This window comes from Epinephelus fuscoguttatus, linkage group LG15 (assembly GCF_011397635.1).
Source record: "Epinephelus fuscoguttatus linkage group LG15, E.fuscoguttatus.final_Chr_v1".
Taxonomy (NCBI): Eukaryota; Metazoa; Chordata; class Actinopteri; order Perciformes; family Serranidae; genus Epinephelus; species Epinephelus fuscoguttatus.
In genome coordinates, this window is record NC_064766.1 from 8,035,157 (window position 1) to 8,057,940 (window position 22,784).

The following is a 22,784-nucleotide window of genomic DNA, read 5'->3' on the forward strand; positions in this document are numbered from 1 at the left end:
GGCTGGTAACAATGACACCTAATGTTACCTAGTTGTTACCTGCTGCTGATTTCAACACAGATGTGTTGTTCATAATGTAGCAGTATCAGAATGTTACCGATCTATTTTCTGATTGGCCTTCAAACCACTGAGCACTCTTGCCTAGAGTATTCTATTTAAAATCCCTGCTCATCCTCAGCTCTGGCAGGTAGTGAGTTTATTGTGTGTGGGGAGATTTCATAGCAGTGGCATTAATGACTTAGCAGCAGTGCAAGGGAAAATACTGGTTAGTGTTTGCTAAATCAAAACAACTCAACCTAATCAGGCTAAAACACAGGATTGACACATCATCATATAAGCCAAGTAAGGTTATCATAACGCTACTGTACTCTTGCAGATAGACAAAAACTGACCTCATTAACTCCCTTTGACTCTGTCCTTGCGACCCCAAACTCCCCACCACCCCCTTTTCAAAAACTCATTGGATCTACACGAATTTCAAAAACAAAGGTGTCCAGTTTGCACCACTGTGCCCCTGTATGCTTAGAGTTTAGGATTTCAAAGACAAAACAATCATTTATCTTCATAATAGTTTGGACTACATAAACAGGGCTCCCACAGTCATGGAAAACCTGAGAAAGTCATGGAATTTCTTGTTTGCCAGGCCTGGAAAAGCCAGGCAATTAGTGAAATCATTAAAAGTTTTGGAGGTCGTGGAATTTTGCTGTGTTTAACAAAATTATTTGTTACAGTAATATTCTGTGGATAACTTTCCACGTTATTTAACATAAGTGCTACTTTATTTTCTGTAGCTGTTGGCGTAACATAGCATTGCTCTGCGTAGTTAAGCATTGATGTGTGACGTTTTGTTTACCATCACGTAGGTTTCTTCATTTCTCCCTGTGTCCTGTCTCTTCCTTAATGTATGCCAATTCGCTGGAAGTATTTTTGAATAGAGTTTAATATAACGCCTGACAAGTAAGGCAAAAAAAAAAAGTTGTGACTGTGATTTAACACATATGGTTATGATTCTCAAAGTTTGCACACCTGCTATACTTTTGAATGTACAGCATTTTTAAGATTGAGCAATTAACATGGGCAGCCCCAGGCTTTTTTTTTTTTTTTTTTTTTAAGCCTTTAATTGATAGGACAGATGAGCGTGAAAGGGGAGTGACATGTAGCAAAGGGCCACAGGCTGGAGTCGAACCCAGGCCGCTGCGGCAACAGCCTTGTACATGGGGCGCCTGCTCTACCACTAAGCCACCGACGCCCCAGCCCCAGGCTTTTCAGTGGTCCCCCCTTTAGTTTTGTTTTAACTGCTCTGAAGGTAAAGCCGGGTAGTTTGAAGGTTTGTCCTTTTTTTTTTTTTTTTTTTTTTTTCTTTTCAAACAACTTAACTTACTTGCCAACCTAACTGTCAACTGTGATTCCCTCACCATGGAAGCTCTACTGCTCCATGTCCGTGGACTGCCTATAATGGTATATCTAACATTTGGAGTAAAGTGTACCATACAGTTCTGTTCGTGTTATGTGAATGGTCATGGAAATTTTCATCATGGATCCTTGAAAAGTCGTGGAAAACTTTTGTCAATGAAAATGTGTGAGAGCCCTGAATACAGTTATAGTACTTTTCTGCTGTCCACTAGCACTTGACCTCCCTTACCATGAACTGTAATATAAGAATATAAAAATTCTGATTGCAGACTTGCACTTATCATATTGTCTTCATGGACATATGCAATACATCATGACACATTCAAGCTTTTGCTGCCTTTTTGCAGCGTTTGTTTGCATGAAAACGTTGTGATGGAAGAAAAATAACAGTTTTCTACAACTTAAGTGGACACAAAACTCCAAATTTTGTGGTGAAATTTGGGTGAGGCTGTGGTCTTCTGTCATTTATTTGACCCCAGGAATTTACAAGGTGGTTAGCAGATAGCTGATTGACTAACAAATATGGACAGAGAAAGTGGATCCTCCCCTGTGATTTCCTGTGCTGCCTGACCCAGCGAGGGAGACCTGATTCTGAGATTGGAGATAACACAATGCCTCGAAATCACAAGGCAGTGTCAGAGATATGGCGTAAGTAACCAGAGCTCCATCCAACTATTTGACCTTGGCAAGGGTGGATTAACTGGCTGGCTGGCTGGCTGACTGACCACCCAAAAGTAAGGCGAAACTGGAGCAGTGTTTGCGACAGCATTAACGTAGAAGCGATTTCTGAGATATGATATTGGGTAATATGACCCACCTTTAAAGCAAAACAACAGCGCTGTAACTCAGACCCAAGATCTTACATTCCTACGAGTTCGTTCACAGTGACTTGTATACACTGTGTGTGTATTTCCTAAAAGGCTTGACGTCAACTGGAACCTTTACTCTTGCTATCTGTCTGTGATTTCCAGTAATGCAAAAACACTTTAAGGATAACGAACAAGAACTCACATGAGGTGGATTTTGTTGTGTGATAGTGTGTGATTAGCTGGTGCAGCTGGGAATTGAAAAAAGTTTAACCTAAAAAATTTGAAAGATACTGTCTTGCCAGTGCTTCAGTCAAATACCTGATATGAAACACATTTGCACATTGTGATGAGTTCAAAAATCTCAGCTGCAATTTGACAGAAGGATTCACATTTAGGCATTCTCAGTTACACAGAGAGACTTTTGAATTTGAGATGATTTCTATTAAAAAAAATCAATTCTGAACTTGTAAATTCTTGCACATTGCACATTTTGTTTGGTACTCTCACTGCAAAATATGTCAATTTAGCTGTAAAAATATGACTTAAATTGGAAAGGTGTTGTTTAAAACATTTTTAAAATGCTAATAGTGATGAGATGATTCCAATTTCCACTGCAATTTTCTGTAGCCTGCACAGAAAATGTGGCAGATCGTTTCAGTAGACTCAAGGACGTGACCTGAATCCAGGAAAGAATAATAATTGATCTTTATTAGAAAGAGCTGGAAATGATCTCACCCCACTGACCAATTTCACAGTGCATTTCTTGATGACTCAAGAAGATTTTTTTTCCACTTCAGCTTACTTACTTTTGGAACTTCAATAATTTAATTCCAGTGTGACTGGTGTTAAGGGGGCCTTTGTGGATGCCTTGTGCTACAGCTAATGTAGCTCAATTTAAGACTAACTGAAAGAAAAGTCATCATCTCCCTTCATCTATTCTTTCACATAATATTAGCTCTAAACTACCAAAGCATACAATAAACCCTTTGTGTCATGTTGTTATTGGTGAAGCACTTTTTGCTCATTTTAAAACTAAGCTTGAAATGTTTCAAGTCCAGACAATGTTTGTCAAAGTGGCACCCAAGCAGCAACCTACAGGGCTGAATAATAAAGCCAACATGGAGGTGCCAAAAGCTGCAGTTCTTCGAACAGCCACTTAAGGCTGGCTCCAGAAGCAAGTCAGTCCCCACAGACGCCCATGAAATAAACATGTTGACAGCCTAGTAAAAAAAAACAAAACAAAAAACAGTTTTGGTTTCAACAACTAATTTCCGGCTTCATAACAACTGTATCGGGTGTGATTTTTTTCATTTTTATAACTCACCCATTTACATTTTATTAACATTTACATTTATTAGGCATTATTAAGGTTGGGGCGGCTTTGAGTGACAGGCTGTCCGCTTATAGTGTCCTCAGCTTCTCAGTCAGATCCCCCCTCGGGCCTTCACACCTCCACTGTCTTGCCCAAATATGGTCACCTCTGGCTCCAAAAATCCAAAATGGCATCAGCTGAAGAGCCAAACTCGAGGCTTCAGAACAGAAGTCCACAAACCAGTTGGTGGCAGTCTAAGGCTAATGAAGACCGAAGACCGGCCTGTCCAATTAGCGGCCTGTGGGCCACATCTGGCCCAGAAGCAATCCCCAAGTGGTCCAGTGCACATAAATCTGATATATGACAAAATATGTAAACTGGACTATATAGGATATAGTGTATAGAGGTAGCTAAGCCATCTCACTTTCTTCTTAAGTCTGCTAGGAGTTGCACATGCGTAGCTTTCCAAGGTGGACAGAGCTACGGGACCTGAAAGGATTCAAAACTAATGCCGACTTTGGCTCAGTTTAACTCTTTTCTTTTCAGCTTACTGTTGTCAGTTTATGCCGTTGCCAAGCACACTGTTGTTGGCAATGGAAGGATGGGCAGTTTTTTCTTGCTGGTGTTTGTTTCCCAGCCATTATATTTGCACAATGTAGCAACCCACTGAACATACTGAGCTTGACTGAGTAAGAGAATGTGCATGGAGGGGGGATTCGTAGTGCTGAATATGTCTGACTAAAAATATGAATATTAAGAGTTCTGAAGGTATCGGGTAAATAACACAGCAAGGAGATGTGATTTTTTTTTTGCATATATGCATGGCAGCAAATCATCTAGATTGTTTTCTAGTCCCCCAAATGAGTTGTCTTTCCCTTAAACTACAGTGAACTTAGCTGTGTGCCTCAGTGAGTCAGTCTGGAGCAGTAGCTCAGTGTATGCTATGCTGTTGTTCAGACCACCAGATGTTTGGATGCATTATTCATTCTGATGGGTGTTTTTGTGTAAAAATCTCTGCGCTGTTTGTCAACGGATCGCCTTTCACGGCGCTCTGGGCTGGTCGCATGGCAGCAAGTGAGCAAAACAACAACTGTTTTACGAAACCTGCCAAGAGTTTCCAAATGGTAGCAAAACCACAACCCCTTGCTCAGTTGCGGTTATTTAAACCAATCAAGCTATCTCATTTTTCACCACATCATGCAACATGAAACAGCTTAGCAACAGGTGCAACTAGTTGTGTGAGCTGATCTGTATAGCACCCCTCCTCTAAGCTCTGTTTTTTATTGAAATGGATCAAGTGAACACTGATTTGAACCATATAAGAATATGTATATATACTTACTTACTTACTTATACATACTACGACTCCTGCTAACTGCAACCCAGGAACCCACTGGTCTGACAACGATTTAGCCTCTGGGGGCAATGGCCAAGAATTAAGGAGTTCCAGTGTGGCCAACAGATATTGGGATTACGAATATCTGGGCAAGACTTCCTCTTCCATATGCTCGTCATTATGCTTCGGATGTGAGAATGGAGTTGGATACCATGATTACATGTTTGCAAATGTGTTCCACTCATAAACTATAAAATAAAGATGGACGACATGACAACTCCCTAAAATTGAAGCCAGAACATCCCAATTACCCCCTGGTGGCTGACTGCAGTATAGGTCATAAACCCCACCCTCTCCATGGGTAAAACTAAAAGATCAAAGTAAACATCAAATAAATTTTCTTAAAGATAATACAATTTCCTCTGTTATTTAAGGTAGTTCGTATCACACTGATGTGTGCTCAAGGGTTTGTTTTTCTGATTAAGTTTGTTTTGATTAGTTATTTGATGCTATAAAACAGGGGTTTGACATCATGACTGACAGCTATGTGCGCCAATCCGTGTGCTCGCAATCAATTGTGCTGCTCACAAGTAGTCAGATGGTGGGTACTCTATACCTTGGAGATCGCCGCTGTACAGACTCTGTTACTGGCACGTCACTGGCGCAAGATGGCAGTGGGATGGCATATTTGGGATATTTTGGCTTAATTTTTGTACAGTGGGAGAAAGTGGAGACGCATTGTCCATCTTTATGACTGGTTCACACTACACAACATTTCTGTCCGTTCTGACAGTCACTATGTGACATTATGCAATTGTGACTATATACGATACTTGACTTTTACACTCCCACAGACTGTTTGCATGCATGCATCCAAAACAGGCAGGCACCCCATGTACAAGACTGTTGTCCCTCCCTCTATCTCCCCCCTTCACACTTAAGCTGTCCTATCAATTAAAGGCTAAAATGCCCAAAAAATATATCAATAAAAAACCTGCTCAAATGTGATTGGTCAATAGTACTCACTACAAACGATACACAAACAGAAACCAGAGCACTTCTGATACCAAAATCTTGGCCAGTTGCGTACAGTTTCATATGCAGAGATTAGTTAAACAGCACCATAAAACTGCACTTAAGCGACCAATAGTAGGTAGTATGAATTTTCCGATATACAATATCAGCACAATGGACATGACAAAAAGCTATTTCTTGGATTAAGTGCCTGAAAAATCCTCTGAAACAGCATTTAGAACATGATGGGTTAGATACAATTTAAAGCAACAGTCATCTACAGTTCTGCCGGTTGAAATTCAAGGGCACACACCACTAATTTTATATGTAAAAGTCAATTTATAAGTTACATGGAGAACCGCTCAGCCTGTGAAAACAGATATATATGTAATGTTTGTCAAGTGTGAGAATTACTCAAGTAACATCACATGAGTAATCTCAGGTTCTGATCTCAGGTCAAAAGCTTTGAAACTGATTTATTTTACAAACTCAGCTCGCTCATGTTTACTAACTTCATGGAAGTGCAATACCAAATTGCCTGAGTTACTCCTTCATACTAAGAGGAAACAGTTGTTGTCTGGGAGGCAGTAACTTAATCTAAAATGGTATGGTATTGTTTGAAAAATGGTCGGCAGTGATGTGAACTTCTAAAGAAGGGTGGGGCAGGTTTCAGAGGTTTTACAGACTGTCAGCCTTTAAGCTGCTGTTGTAAAAGGCCCAAACTCTGTTGGTATGTCAGCAAACAAGCAGTCAGCAGAAACAGTCAGTGTACAGAAGAAGAGATCAGAGATTTGTTCCTCCAGTATGTGTCTCCTATCCATGTTCGTGTATGTGTGGCAATGTTATTTGTGTAACAGTAATAGAAAACACTCCCCTTGGTTGGCTGCTTTTGACTTTGTAGAATAAGGATGGGTTGTTAGTGGTGTTTAGTTTTGCTTAAATTCAGTTTATTAAATAAAAGATAACTGAACAGATTACAAAATACCTTTTGGTTAAATCACAGTGTATATATACACAGATTATTTTAATTAGGCATAGGTTACAAAAAAATGCACATTATTGTTTTCACTTGTGAGTATTTCAGAATTGAAGTGACCTTAAGTAAACTCAAATAGAATCGCTGCAGACAGAACAAACTTGACCCCTTTCCTCAGGCGTCTCACCTGGACTTTGGTGGGTAGCATCCAGTGCTGTAAAGAGTCAACTGTAGTGCCATTGGGCAGAACCACTGGGTCACGCAGATCCATGTCCAGTGCCACAATGCATGTTGGGTAGCAAACAGCACCTGCAAGGAAAAGGAAGAAAATAACTCAAATCAAATAACTCCTACCTCTAACACTCATTAGCATCTGATGAATTTATTCATGTTCAAACATTGAGGAAAAAACAGACCACATAACTTCAGACCACACCGTCATCTGTCATCTTTGGTCTGGACATTTGGCAGCCACCACTAAGGGGGCTTCAACTGTTTGTTTGTGTATATATGTATGTGTGTGTGTATGTCTCTTGGTTCCTCAGGAGTCTGGTATTTACTAACAAAGCTTTTAATAACAATCCACCATAAATTCAATCTAATTCAACTATAACTTGACAAACTCTCCATAACACGTGTATTGTCTGCTTGCCAGTGTGTAACATTATAATTTACTTTTCAGTTGGATGCTGCCAAGGTACTATAGCGTTGGCTGTTCAAGAAACATTAAATGCATAAATGCAAAGTGCTTAAGCATGCACTGTGCTGATTTAATTTTACACTGGGCACCCAAATGTAGAAAATGCTTCCAAACTTCATTTAGTACTATATTAAGTAAGTAGAGTATGGAATTTACTTATATTTACATTGGGTCAGTACAATGAGATGCCTAAAAATGTCTCTCTCAGATTTACACAGTACATAGCACTCATGCGTGAATTCACAAAAGGATTGTGCGGCTTTTGTGGCCTCTAACCCTACACATGCAGAGGGTGAAATGCACCTCTAACTGCACTGCCAAGCGAATAGCCTCTCGGTTCTTCTGTGCTATTTGCATGTATTTAAATACTATGCATACATTTGGCACAAAATTGGCCCCTTTCTATGGAAATTAGCCTCAGTGCAAAAACAGTCCAATTCACAAAGATCAACGCTAATAGCCACATGCACGCACAGTAATATTATTTGTATCTTCAGAGAGGTGGTGTTAACTGACGTGCATTGACACACTGGGATATGAAATCCCAAATATGGTTTCTCTCTGTCACATTTAAATTCCTGGCCTGAAGTTTTGAGGAATGCACCCTGTTGGTCAGGAACTGCAGCTCACATCTGAAAATTTTAAGGTTTTTTTCTCCCTGCGATTGTTCTGCCCAATGTGCTCCTGGTGCAAAGGCAACATTTATACTTTGCCACGTGGATAACTGCATCAGATGCATATTGCACTCAGCTGCAAAACTTTGTGGGCGTATATAATACCATTAGCACAAGGGGCCTCATTCACTAATAAATGCCTAGAAATGTTCTAACTCCACGCATAAATGAGTGCACGCGCAAAATTATTTTCAGATTCATGACGCACGTGCACCGGCCATTTTGTTATGTTAGTGCATCACAATTATTCTAAATTGACAGGCATGTGCCCGCTGCAAATTAGCATAATGCCACGCCCCCTTTTCTCTATATAAGGAAATATGTTTCCTCAATGCTGTATCATGGAGAAAGTGGTGAAGTTGTTTCTACACACACATTAAGGCAGTGACACAAAAGTGTCAGTCCGTCAGTGAGCGTCTGTGAATGTCTCGCTAGTTGTTGGCCATTCGCTAGTGACTCATTTTTCAAAAACACGGGCTGCAATATCTTCCAGCAAGGTTAGATATGCCATCTTAACATGTGCTTGGAAGTAAATCTGAATATTTTATACACCCTGCATGCCTGTTAATCATAATAATAATTTCAAGGCACCAAATATAGTTTGGAGTAGCCAATATTACAGGGAGAATAAATACAAATAATGAAAACCATAACTTTTTAATATGGCCATTCTCATACACTCCATTGTAGACTGATACGCTCAGTTGAATATTTATATTATGACAATAATTGATGAGGATGAAAGGGTGTCAAATGTATTTGTCAATTAAAGGTTTTTAATATTGTCTATAAATGAATGTGGTTCAAAAGTGTATGTTTACATTTTCTGAGACAGCCAGGTCTTCATCATTTGGGCGCTTGCATGGTCTGAGGCAGTTCTATGTTTGTTTGCAGAGTACAAACAATTTCAGGTAAGAAAATACTGATGAATCCCACATTTGCGCTTAAAACATTGGTATGCACAGTTTAAGCACAGATTTGTGCATACACGCTGTTTGTGAATGAGGCCCATTTTTTTGTAAATCGGACCTTGAGAAGGGGCAGCTGCAAGTTATGCACAATTCATCGTTCTATCAGCACCTGCAATCCATTCTTTGTGAACTTGCCAGAGTGTGTGACCTCTTCAAATTCTGCACAAAAATTCAGTATTGTAACAACAAAAAATTTTAGTTTTTTTTTAATTTGCATTTGAATACAGATCTGCATCAAAATACACACAACAGAGAGCCATGGGATATGTCTACCAAATGAAATAGCACTGTGGTGTCATTGACCACGCTTGTTTACCACCATCACTGTGGGACAAATTGGGACAAGAAACGTTGTTGTTGTTGTTGCTTTCATAGCTGGGTAAATAAGACATGACTATTTGTTATTTTAACTTCAGAGGTTATAAACCAAGCCTTTTAGTTTTTTACCTACTGTCTTCACTTGAATCTGGACTGAATCAAAGTATTTGATAAGGTATGAGCTTGTCAACCAAAAAATTTCAATAGTGGAGGAGGAATGGGTGTGAGAAGAGGAGAAACAGCATAAGTGTTGACAAAAAGATGCTCTGCTGCCAATGATTGCTTCGTCTGCTCATTGGAGTAGTGTGCAACCAGACAAGCCAAAGCCCAGGCAGGCTACTGTGTGTGGCTTTATTTTGTTTGACAGGAGGAAGAGAATATAATCAGCACTGTTTATTTTTGATGGATTACACTCTCATCCCTAAAGGAAGGTTACACTCACCGACATCCATCCCCTGGTCACAGCTGTACTCTACAGAGTTGAGATCGGGAGGAGGAGAGCATGATCCCTGGAGCTTGGAGCACATGGTGAACTCTGCGGTCCATTCACCCTCCTTAGTGCAGCGAATCTCCTTCTGGAAGCACACAAAAATATTAAAAGTCATTGTGGTCATCAATGAACTATGTGAGGCCTACACGTTTGCTCCACACACAGCTCAAGAGAAACAGTTTGGGAAAACATTAATTTAGTCAGTTTAGTTCCAACCATAATTTGGTAATCTATTATTATTTCACATTGTTTAGCAGTTACATGGGTAAACATGAAGTTCTCTATACAGACACGCATGAGATGTGAAATGAATACTTTCTTTCTCAAATTAAATGAAATCCTTCTTCATGAAAACCACTTTAAATGCTTTCATCTAAAAATCTTTTTAACACACATATTAAATGTGGCTTCAATAAAGAGATGGCACCCAGTATAAGAACACATATTTTAGAACTAGTTTGACCATGTCTGGGGAAACTTGGTGGAAGTGCGCTTTTTAAAAAAAATACATTTACAATGGCAGCCATTGTAGGAGTTCCCTGATGCTTCATTTATGCCGCATGAGTGCTGCTGGGCTATTCAAAAAATGACTCCCTTTAAAGTCTGGAATAGAAACACAACAGCAGTGCAGCAACACGAACACGACAAGGTGTCAGTGATGCATGACTGCAGCTAAAACCACAGCTGCTGGGCATACAGTTTATGTGGTGTCTGTTGTCCTGAGAGGAATGGCTGTAGAGGATCATGTCTGACATCAAACTAAACTTGATTTTATTTTTGAATGCAGACTTAGACCATTTGGATCAGTATATTTTATAAAGAAGAATGTTGATTTAAATACATTAACTCACTGGAAAGATGTTAAGGTAACTGGATACATTTTCACAGTAATCCAACCCTTTAGAACTTTGCCTCTTTTTTTCTGCGTCATGACCAAGTTTAATAGTATCCAGCATAGTGGACTTGAGTGTCTGAACTTGTCCAATTGAATATTAACTTAAAGGTCACATGACTGTGTTGATAATGATGTGACTAAAAATAATAAAAAAAAAGACTGTCCTCACCACACAACCCCAGTGGTAGTTTGTACAAGCAGCTTATGACAACCCATATTAACGTTTATTGGTATGCAGCGACCTCTAGTGGCCATAATAATTGTGACGGGAGCAAATGAGAAAGTTAGGTGAAGCAGTATAAACAAGCGACAACGTACTGGGCTGAACAATGAAACCAACGCAGAAGGGCCAAAAACTGCGGTTCCTCTAATGGCCACTAGAGGCTGGCTCCAAAAGTGAGTCAGTCCTCACAGACACCCAAAATAAAATGCCCAACTTTTTAGTACAAAATAAACACATTTAGAGCCTGGTATGAAATAAGTTTTGTTCTCTATTGCTAATTTCCCCATTTGTGACAACTGTACAAAGACTGAAATTATATAAAAGTCACCCATTTAATTTCTATTAAGTAAAGTTATGCATAATTAAGGGCAAGGCTGCTTAAATGACAGGCTGTTTGCAAGACGTCACCACAGTCTGAGTCAGATTCACCCCTTGCTCCTCCACAGCTCCACTTTATCATTAAATATGGTCACTTCTGGCTTCAAAAATCCAGCGATGGACAAGATTCCAAACTCGAGACTTCAAAACAGGAGTCTACAGACCAGTGAGTGATATCACAGTGGCTACATCCAATATTTTACACAGTCTATAGGTATGCAGAACAACAAAGTCTACATAGGGAGGAGGTTAGGTGGATGGATGGGTCAAACAAACACAGGACTTTGATCCAGGAGACCACTGTTCATGTCACGTGCAACCAACAGTCAAAGTTGAATTCTTTGAAATAATGTAACATAATGTACTTATGTTAACCTATTTTAAGCAAAATAAAACATTTGCTCAGCCTAACCAAGTGGTTTTATTGCCGAAACCACTTTAAGCATGTGTTCGAAACTGAGACCATTAAGTCATATATGTCATTTTGGGAAACACTGTTGAATGATCTCTTGTGTTGTTTAGGTATGAGGACGTGTTGTCTATTTGACCTGAGGAATAGATGGACAGCTGTGGAAATCTTACATTTTCTGTGGTATCTGGGCACTGCAGGGTGCAGAGGGTGTCATAGTACTGGCCACTGGTGCAGGTATACATGCCCTGGAATACATCAGGTAGGGCTGGGCAGGATATTGGCTCACAGTTAGTCTCCTCCCACTGCCCCCCCTCCAGGCACTCCAGCTTGAAGTACTTCCTAGAGACAACGGGAGCAAATGATGGCATCCAAATTACATTTGAGGAGTTCATAAACAACTAAAACGTTTCAGTTGCATGCATAATTGGCAAAAAACTGGTGTTAGGTGGCCCGTCTGTAGCCAGTACTGTGACACTGTTTTCTTTCCATAGAAATATCAAGTTCTTCATTGCTGGTTCATGATCAGTCCTTGACTGTTCTTTTACCAGAGAATGTTTCAGAGATATGATCAATCTGACAGATGAGTTTAGAACAAAATTAATATCCAATGGTGACTAAAGCCCTATTGCATGGGTTCTCAAAGGTTTGATGACTGAGTTGCCAATTAAGGGAGCCAGCATGTGACTGAGGGCTGCACAGGAAAAGTGCAAACATAATATGTCTTCCATCTCACTTGCACATGCAGAGTTGTCCACCAAAATCACTAAAAGCACTTCTATTAATGGCAGAACATAATTACCACGATGCTAGCAAGGTGCCACTAGTTGCCATGCAACCATCACCTTTCTACAAGTTTTCATTCCTAACCTGACAGACGCTTGTTATGGGGGCACAGTTTGATGGCCAAGAAGTGTATTACATGTAAGCTATTGAAAGTGACAGTATTGAAATGGACTGCAGATGATAATATATATGTTACTGAGGGCCGCCACTGGCCCGTAGACTGCACTTTGAGAAACAATACCCTACTGTGTTGGATCTTTGGTGAATGAGAGCACCAGAGTGGACACATTTATTACAGAAACATTGTGGATATTGAGGTTTATTATAAGAAACTCCCTGTAGAACCACATGCACTCTATACCCCTGCCCGCCTCGCTATTGTCCCATTTTACTTTTACTGTTTCAATAACAAACACATACACAGTGCTGAGGACTGCCCATTCCATTGTAAAAAAAACATCTCCGGTGTGATGCATGTAGCGTGTAAATGCAACAGTATGTGTTTCAATATAAATTTATGTGGGTACATGTGTAAAAGGTAAGAGTAAAAGTCCTGTTTAAAGCTCTTTATTAGCTACTGCTGTTCACGTTCACATGTTGGACTAATAAAGCATCAGGGGTTATTAAAATGTTTACACATATATGTTTGAGAAAGCGTAACTCATAAAGATACCCAGCTGCAAATTGATCTCTACATGAGATTTTTCACTGTACTGGATGGAAATTTAATGTATACAAAACTATAAATTGTATATTTATTACTGGCCTCATATGATAGTAAAAAACAGCTTGTTAGATATTTGATACACTGTGTTTTTTACTGCACTTCAAGACAGCGAGGAGAATACACGACTTATACGACTATATACAGTGAAATGTGTGAAGACTCCGTCTAAAGCAGGATATAAACTTACCCTAGAGGCTGTCTCTCCTTCTATTAGGAAACCCTCATCTCATTAACAACATGTGAACTGTGTTCAGTAATGAGCAGTTACCCAATGAACACAATTGGCTAAGTCCTGATGAGGCCCAGTTAGCAGCGGTACATGTTTTATTGGACCCTGATGTGAGCTTTTTCCGAAACAGAACATAGTTTAGCAGACGATGGACCGAAAAATGCCTCTTTAAATTGTACCCATCGATGTTTAACACTTTGCCCTTGAGGTTTGGGTGGTCATGTGATGCACAATTGAACTTTTTTTTTTTTTTTGCTTAAAATACCCAAATCAAAATAAATAAAATAAGTAAATCCTAATTTTATCAAGCAGTGCGTAATGGGAATCTTGTAAAATAAAGGAAAAGAAGGAATTTCCTCCATTACGCAGGGAGGCCTGTGTGATAAAACACTGCATTTACTTTGGTCTGCTGTCTACACAGATTTACTAGTATTTAAAGGCACTCCACAGCTCACACTGTGTGATCCATTGTTCTTGCAGGGTTTTTATGTCCTTGTACATAAAAAGAAATAATCTGCCTGAAAGAATTCATCTCAATGATGATTTAAAGGTGTCGATCAGAAAAGAAAACTCACTGGAAAGAAACAAAAGAGGAGATTATACAGTATTTGCCTTATTTACGGTGCCATATACTGCTATTAATACAGACATTTTTCATTTAAGTGATGCTAGTATAAATGCCTCTCAAAGCCCTGTCAGCTGTAGTACTATTTTCTGTCCACTGAGCTGCCAACAGTCCCAAAACATTTACCTCGGTGTCTTCTTTTTGAGGCTCCCGACTACATAGAAGCCTGGGTTGCATTTGTAACGGCAGACAGAGCCAACATCGTGCCCTGAGGCCAGACAGTCTGCTGTTAGCAGCTTGGCATCGGGTATGTTTGGAACCTCTGGACACTCTATCTTGCAGTAGGCCTCTGGGAAAGACCACAGACCGTCCTCCAAACACACCAACCTGTCACTGTCACCTGAGGAGGGGAGAAGGTGACTTCAATTCAACAGGGTATCAGAGTACATTTGTGGAAGAGGAAGGAAAGAGTAGCTAACACGACTGTGCTAAGAAGAAAAATACAGTTGGTAGACAATATTCCATTTTTCTATTTCTATCTCTATTATCCGAAGCCTGTATAAACCTATATTGATGTATTCAATTTGTTTTGTAATGCTATTTTGATTGATATGGTTGTATGACGTTCATAGAATCTGCTTCCCGCCAGTGTGGAATGATCAGAAGTTAGAGTTAAAGAGATATTCGGAGTGAGTTTTCACTTTTGGACAGATCTACAACATTTTGCCATCTCCTAAACCAAAGTGCAGATTGTATCAGACATTACTTTTCTTGAGACTGAACAGTAACCACTGTGAGATTTTCTTCAGTGAATTATTAGAAAGACGTGACTGGGAATGAGAGCAATGGGACCACAAGCAGGAAACAACAAACATGTTTTTCTTATTCTTTTTTTAAAACAATGGAAATGTTTCTCTGTGACATGCTAAAGTGAAGTGTAACCATACTAAGTATAGAAGATTCACGGGCTAATGCACTACATCAGCCCAAAATATTTCCATTAGGAGACGTGCTGCAGCTACTTAAATGATGCCAGTTCAAAAACACATACAAAAAATGTCCTGCAGAAAGCCAAAATAAAAACATTACAGCAATAACACTGCAAATGCAGAAACTATGCAAAGTCAAAAATACATCAACAACAGTCAACACAACAGAAGTGCTCCAGGCCTCCAGGGGGAGTGCTGAGTAAAAACAGCTTGATTTTTTCTGCCCGCTAGAGAGAGACAAGATGAAAGAATGAAAGAGTGTTTGTTTTTGAAGCAGGAAGAAAAGTGGAGCAAAGCAAGGTCCCAGGAACAGTGCCAGGCTTTGAGGCCAATTTATCATAGTGGCCAAAAGTAGAAATACACTGTCTGGGTCCGTCACCTGATGCCATGGGGCCAAAAAATTTTTTTTTTCATAGACTCACATTGAGAAAATCAGTCTGTAAATCAGTGGATACATTTTCGTTAGCGTCACAACCTAACAAAATGACTTGTTTCACTATCCGGTTGGTTTGATTACATTTTAGAAAGTCTAGAAGAGTTCATTCATTCATTCATTCATTCATCTTCTATCCGCTTCATCCTCTTGAGGGTCGCGGGGGGGCTGGAGCCTATCCCAGCTGACATCGGGCGAGAGGCAGGGTACACCCTGGACAGGTCGCCAGACTATCGCAGGGCTGACACACAGAGACAGACAACCATTCACGCTCACATTCACACCTATGGACAATTTAGAGTTATCAGTTAACCTAGTCCCCAATCTGCATGTCTTTGGACTGTGGGAGGAAGCTGGAGTGCCCGGAGAGAACCCACGCTGACACGGGGAGAACATGCAAACTCCACACAGAAGGGCTCCTACACCCGGGATCAAACCAGGAACCCTCTTGCTGTGAGGCAACAGTGTTAACCACCACACCACCGTGCCGCCCCAGTCCTGAAGAGTTATATGATTAAATTGTTTTATCACTCAGCAACTTTCATAAGAGGAGAATGCACGAGGCTCTGCCTCCAATGCTGTGTCCAGGTCTCTTTATACTTCCATAGAGTAAAGAGAAATCATAAAAAGTATGTCTTCGTTTCTACATTTAGCCTTTGTCATTTATAAAATTCTAAAAGAGCAACAGTTTAACATAATCAAAGTGTGTGAATCTGTTGTTTGTTTAGAATTGTATGGTCTCTCTCTGTCTTGGCTCAAAAGTAGAGCTGTTTTACTCAGTGCTCCCCCTAGAGGCAGAATATGCAGTGTTTTACTGTTTGCATTTGTTTTCGGGGATTTGTGTGATTTTGACTTGGCATTGCTCCTGTATTTGTAGCATGTTTGCTATTAATGCATTGGTTTTGTCTTTCTGTAGCACAGTTTTTTATTTGTAGCACCATTCCCTTTTTGATTTCTGATTTGGATTTTCTTATGTATTTTTGAATAAGCATTGTGTCTGACGCTGCACCACTTTAGCCCTTATCATCCACCGTACTTTAGTAATGTAAGTTACACAGCAATACATATCTACCTATATCTGTATGCATACCAGATCCAGTGAGGCTGTAGCAGCAAAACCCCTGGAAACCCCTTAATGCGTTGCTCATGGAATCATCTTTCCATGTCAGAGGAAAATTTCTTCCTTTGAGAGGTGCGTAGCCTTTTAGCTTTACTAAAAAATCAGTTTATAAAGGTTATATGTTCTGTTTGATACAACTCAAACCCAAAGATGTACATGGGAAAAGCACAAAGAGGTTATGGATTCATTTCTGTCCCACTAAACATTCTGGTTTCGTTTCATGGCTCTGTCTTATACAGTTATGAGAAGGAGACTATATCTTCAACGTTGCCCAAAGCTAATATTTTCTATGTATGGCCTCACATGAAGCATATGAGTGTTGGTATGTGTGGAGAATCATAACACCCTAAACCTTTCACAATTTTTAATGGGTCTATAAAATGTAATGAATCTTTAACATGGCATCACATTTTTATAAGCTATTTAAACATTGTGCTGTGATGATCAAAATCCATCACAGCTGTACTGCTGTGTAGTCTTGTGAACTGCACAGTGTGCTTTAACTGCTGAGTGATGCATGATGGCCTTCAAACATATTTCACTCAACCAAAAGCCACAAATAGAATTATTTCTGCGCAATCTGTATTTAGATCATGAATACATGGGTCTAACTGCTGACTCTACTACAACATTTGAGCGTTCACTGTGGCTTTCCGACCACAAACAAGTGTGTGGACATCACGTTTGTTCCATCTAATCACTTCAAGAAGCATACTGCATTGCGTAACTTGCATTACCAAAGAGGGGTAATGCTCTTTTACTTTAGTGTGTACCTATGAATCTCGGTGTGTGTGGTAGTACTCCTAATTATGGCTGCCACGGGCAATATTTGTTCTGACTCATTATGGTGCAAGTCCTGTTTTTATAAACATTGTGGACATCTGAGTAGAAGGCTGTGTGTGTGAAGGGAACTGGAATATGCCGTGTAGATTTCTCTATCAGTTTACATCCTGAATTTCAATAGCTTCAATCCACATTCAAAGGCCATAAAGCAAACAGAAGCACTGTGAGGAGCGAGGCTCATTGAGAGAAGGCATGGTTGTGATTTTGTAAATGGCATTTCCACTCTGATTTTATTGCAGCACTGTAGATTAGTTCCCCTTGTCTTAGCTGTTTTTCAAACTAATTTGTTTTAAACACTGTCTTTAACTATAACACGATGCGCCCTGTAAAAAACAGGCCTCCAATTTTAAACCGTAATTGTGTAAAATCAAAGTTTAATGTCCATTTCATTTTATGGACTTTAAACAATTGTTTATTGAGTGACTGGTCCCATTGTTGACCTCTATTATTAAGTAATGTGAATGATTATGAGAAACTCAAGAAGTATATCGTCAAATGAGGTTCCTCGAATTCTAAATGGCTCTTTTGTTGGTTTGATTGAAACTCATAGAATTTTGGTTGATCTCATTGGAAACAGCAGCCCATAAATAATAACAGTATCATAATCTTGAGACATTAAGGCAAATTGTTTTGGAAACTTTTGAAAAATAGTAGGGCTGTCAGCATTAATGTGTTGATCGTGATATGATTAAGATCTTAACATTAGGCATTATATTTTATAAATCATGTTAATCGCGTGCTGCTCCTTTGTCCCTTTGATGCACCCTTGCTTGTAGTCAAGCTGCCACAGGGGCTTCCTGCAGCCTGCTGCCGCAGAGATGGAAAATAACAACACCACTGTGCTTTTGAATGCCACAGTTCCCTTTAAAAAACTCCCAGACAGCTCAGTTGACAAAAGTTCTATGCAACTTGGTGGTGCAGCTAATCAGACTTCAGCGGGCAACTGCATCACCATAGCCAACAAAACACTACTCTGAAGAAGTTAACTACAGTGCTTACCAAATGGGTGGAAACTGACTACAGACCAGTTAACATCATGGGAGACTGAGGTTGGCATGTTGTGAGCACTGGTGTAGCAGTGCAGCACTGATATGAAAGAACTAAATCTAAAAATCAAGATTATGAAAAAGTTCTTTGCATTCATTTAATTGCAAAGTACTTCAAAACTGTTTTGAAATGCAAAATAATTCAAATTTAACAATCGTGATTGACTATTGAAATTCAGAGATTCATTGCAGTTTTTGTTTGACAGCCCTAAAAATAGATTCGTCTTTGCATGGTTAGCCTGATAAATGTGTTATTAAGTGTGACCATGTATTTTACAGTTGTTTGTTCATAATCCATTGATGTTGACATTCCCTAAAGGAGCTGTATGTGAGAACACAAATGTACAAATCAGCTGGATCAGACATTAACCGTACTTTATCTTCTATCCTCCTTCCTAGTATAAAGTCTACGTAATGTCCAATTGAGGCCATGTGTGAATAGCATGGGTCATTTTTCAGAGAACTCACAATGAGCAAACATGTTAATGACGTTTCAATTTTGCGGCTATTGCAAAACCGGAAGAAAAAAAAACATTCGAGGGTGAAGAAGAAGGGTCATGTCAAAAATGTCAAACTGCCGGTGTGAGCTAAGGCCAAAATTGGCAGACAAATTCAAGGATCTATTTGAGGTGTCTTTGATTATGACCAAATTACGACCCGCCTACAGGACAGCTGTACCCTGGTGCCACCTCTTGCCAAAGAGAGGTAGATGAAAACGCTTTTGACAAGGACAGTTTCCTGTTGTGTGCTACACGTGTAAAAGGGAACCTCCAGATAACGTCCAGAATTCCCCGGACATTGTCCAAAGTTCATATAACAAAATCGTTCAAGAATACACTAATAGCTAACTAAGAGACTAGACTACGAGACTAGAATAAAGCAGACTGGACTAGAATAGGGTAAAAAAAACAAATCCATGACTTACCTTGTAGTATAGCTGGTGATCCACAGGTGAAGGAGCATTGTTTGCCAAAGGTGGTTCCCCAGGGACAGCTGAATATGGCATGGTAGACAAGAGACTGATCGGGCAGGCCGCAGTCTACAGGCTGACAGCTAACTACACGATCCCACGAACCGTGGAAACACTGCAGGTGTGCTTCTCTCTGAAAAGAAGGACAGAAAGAAAGAAAGAAAGAAAATTTCAAGAAGGAATAGGGAAAAGTGGCCAACAAGCCCTGTAAACATGCCTTTTAAGGTTTGATGATACAGAAAAACAAGCCACCTGTCTTTTCAAACATCTTACTAATTATACAAAATATCACTAAAGGTAAATATCACTAAAGGTATTTATCAAATCGTCTTTGTTAAGTATTAAAAATGTAACCACAAAATTTAAAAAAGTAAAACTGATTTAACGAATTACCTATGAGATCTAGCCAGGACCGTAACAATCAATCTAATTAGCCTATTCAAGCCTTTGCGTTGCCCCTCTGTAATGTTTAGAAGTGATTTTGTTGATTAGTTCCCTAAAACACATCTTTTAGAGTTCATACATTTACCCATGTGATTCCTAAAATTCTGTCTGAATTCTGGAGACAGTTTCTTGGACTTCCTCTTTGACATGCCATGTCATCTGTGAAACTGAGCACATAAAATCTGTTTGGTTTCCTTCATCACTCCAAGGAGGTGTAATTGAGTTACCCCAGTATTTTTGGAAGCAAAAGTGGATGCGACCACAAATGTTGAGTGAGTAAAAGAAAACAAAATGTTACAAATAGTGGAACAAATTATTGTAGTACTACTCTAGAATTTGTTGGATGAAAATACGTAAAGCCCTATGTCTGTCATGTTTGTCCTTCTCCTGAAACCCTGGTGCTGCCCCTCTACATCTCTGTTAAATCCCAACACGAACCCAAATCTTTTATGCATAGTTTTTATCAGTAAATAACTGGAATATAACTTATAACTGATGTGATTTCAGCAGTGCAACACATAACAAAGTGTACCTGGTGTGGTTGTGTTCCCCTGCTGTTGAGGACAGAGATACTGAAACCACGGTGACACTGAACAGAGCAGTGAGAGGACTCCCCTCCTCCTGTACACCTACAGAGACACACTGATATATAGATAGTTCTTTTGTTTGTTGTTTCAGCTCTCTGATTGTTCAGTGTTTCATTTCAAAGGGCCTACCTGACAGAGGCATGCTCTAACTGGGGAGGACTGCAGCTGTCCATCTGACACGGCTGCCGCAAACAGCTATTTCAGGGATGGAGAGAATATGGGAGAGGGAAAAGGAGAGGAATGAGAGGCAGGGAGAGACAAGCAACTAGGAGGCTTCACTGTTTCCAGTTAAGCAAATTCAGTCACATTAAATGAATACCCCAAGGGTTAGGGAGACTGTCAGTTTTGAAATTGACCTTTTATGGTAACAGTTCACCAAAAAAAAATATAGCATACCATCCTGTGGATCTTGCTAATGCCGAGACTGAACATGTATCCTTTATACATCTTTATGTTTAAAGAAACTGCAAACGCTTTTTCCTACTATAGTGTACACTGTAAAGATGAACTCCACTGCCCTGGCATTACCCTTCTCAGTTCATTATCGATTACCAAGGGTATTATAAACACCTGCTGATCAAAATGCCTTACGACACATTTGGTTTATGCTTGCCGTAGTGTCCCAGACGTAAGGGTGCTCAAGCCAAGAATGACAAAAATTATGTATAAGCATGAAGGCTCCACAAGTTGCCAGTCATTGCATCAAACCTTAGGTAAACGGTTGTGATTGGCCTGACCCAGGCCAGGTCGGCTACAAATCTGTCTGAACTAGGGGGCAAGATGTACCTGCCAGAGCAAATACACATGAGCTTGCAGACCTGTGGGGTTCCAAACTAAACTTCACCAATTTCACATTTCAAAGTCTGATTCTAGGTCTTGGGTAATATTACTGCATATGTTAATAAATATATAATTAAAAAAGTTTAATAAGTCCTTTTGTCACTCTAAAGGGGGCTGCGTGAAATCTGATAAATTGCCTCATGTGATGTCACTTGAGTCAGCGTGAGTTGAGCTGAAGACTACAAATTTAAAAATCTGGAGTTGTGGAGTTAGAAAGAAGTGAGGTTCTTTGTAGTTCGCTCCATCTCTCTGTTTGAGGCTAGTAGCTCAATTAGCCACACAACCCGTCTAGAGCTCTGGCTAAATGGTTGAGTTGCATTGTGGGTAATGCAGGCACCTGGTTTTGACAAGGAAGATGAATGTGTAACGTAAAATAGACATTATGTCTGGTTCTGCTGCATCGATTTTCAGACTTTTAAACTGTCCATTGTGAGTGTGACAATGTTAAAGGTGTGCAATGCTAAATCAATGGAGTATTTTTTCTTTTTAGCATGGACTACTGTGACGGTACACCAAAACAATTCTGTTTTTCTATTTTTAAAACCAGTTTGTCAAACTCCCAAACACTTGACATATTCCTTTGATAATACGCATTTTATATATTGTTTTATGTTTGAATTTAGACTCAAAATTTTTCTTTGCTTAAATGAGAATATGAAAGGTCTAGTGTGAACGATTTAGGGGAATATATTGGCAGAAATTGAATTTAATATAATAACTATGTTTTCTTTCATGTATAATCATCTGAAAATAACACTGTTACCTTAGAATGAACCATTTATATATACATCGAGAGTAAGTCCTTATCCATGGAGATGCCACCATGTTGCACTGCCATGTTTCTACAGTAGCCCAGAATGGACCAACTAAACAATGGCTTTAGATAGGGCCATTCAAGTTTTCACGTAGGCCACCATAGTTAAGAGCCTATCTGCGATGAGACAGTCAGAAAAACACAACATGAAACTGCTTTGTTCAATTTTTACCAGTTTAAATTACGGGTCTGTTTGTTTTGAAGAGGAAGGGACCTCTGCAGATAATTCAGCTCCCAGTAAAAATCTCCTGAATTTCTTGATCTTAAGTTATTGTATTAAAAAGGTGAGCACGCATTAGCAGCTGCTAGACTAGCAGCTTATCTTCGACAATGAACAATGAACACTAAAGGAATTCTACCAGGGAAATTTGAGCTGGTTGCAATCTGCAGTCTGCACTGCTAGATGCCACAAAATCCCCCTACATCTCACACACTGGACCTTTAAATATTTCAGGCACTGTATGACATAGTTA

General features: G+C 39.6%; 1 protein-coding gene across 1 annotated transcript in view; it reads right to left on the minus strand.

Annotated features, from left to right (window-relative positions):
• pappa2 (pappalysin 2) overlaps positions 1 to 22,784 on the minus strand; it is a 110,818-nt gene that overhangs the window by 20,831 nt on the left and 67,203 nt on the right. The window contains exons 18-24 of the mRNA XM_049597469.1: positions 20,787 to 20,852; positions 20,603 to 20,699; positions 19,582 to 19,759; positions 14,412 to 14,625; positions 12,092 to 12,260; positions 9,966 to 10,098; positions 7,048 to 7,169 (exon numbers count right to left, since the gene is read on the minus strand). Coding sequence (XP_049453426.1) covers positions 7,048 to 7,169; positions 9,966 to 10,098; positions 12,092 to 12,260; positions 14,412 to 14,625; positions 19,582 to 19,759; positions 20,603 to 20,699; positions 20,787 to 20,852 — 979 coding nt within the window. The remainder of the gene's footprint in view (positions 1 to 7,047; positions 7,170 to 9,965; positions 10,099 to 12,091; positions 12,261 to 14,411; positions 14,626 to 19,581; positions 19,760 to 20,602; positions 20,700 to 20,786; positions 20,853 to 22,784) is intronic.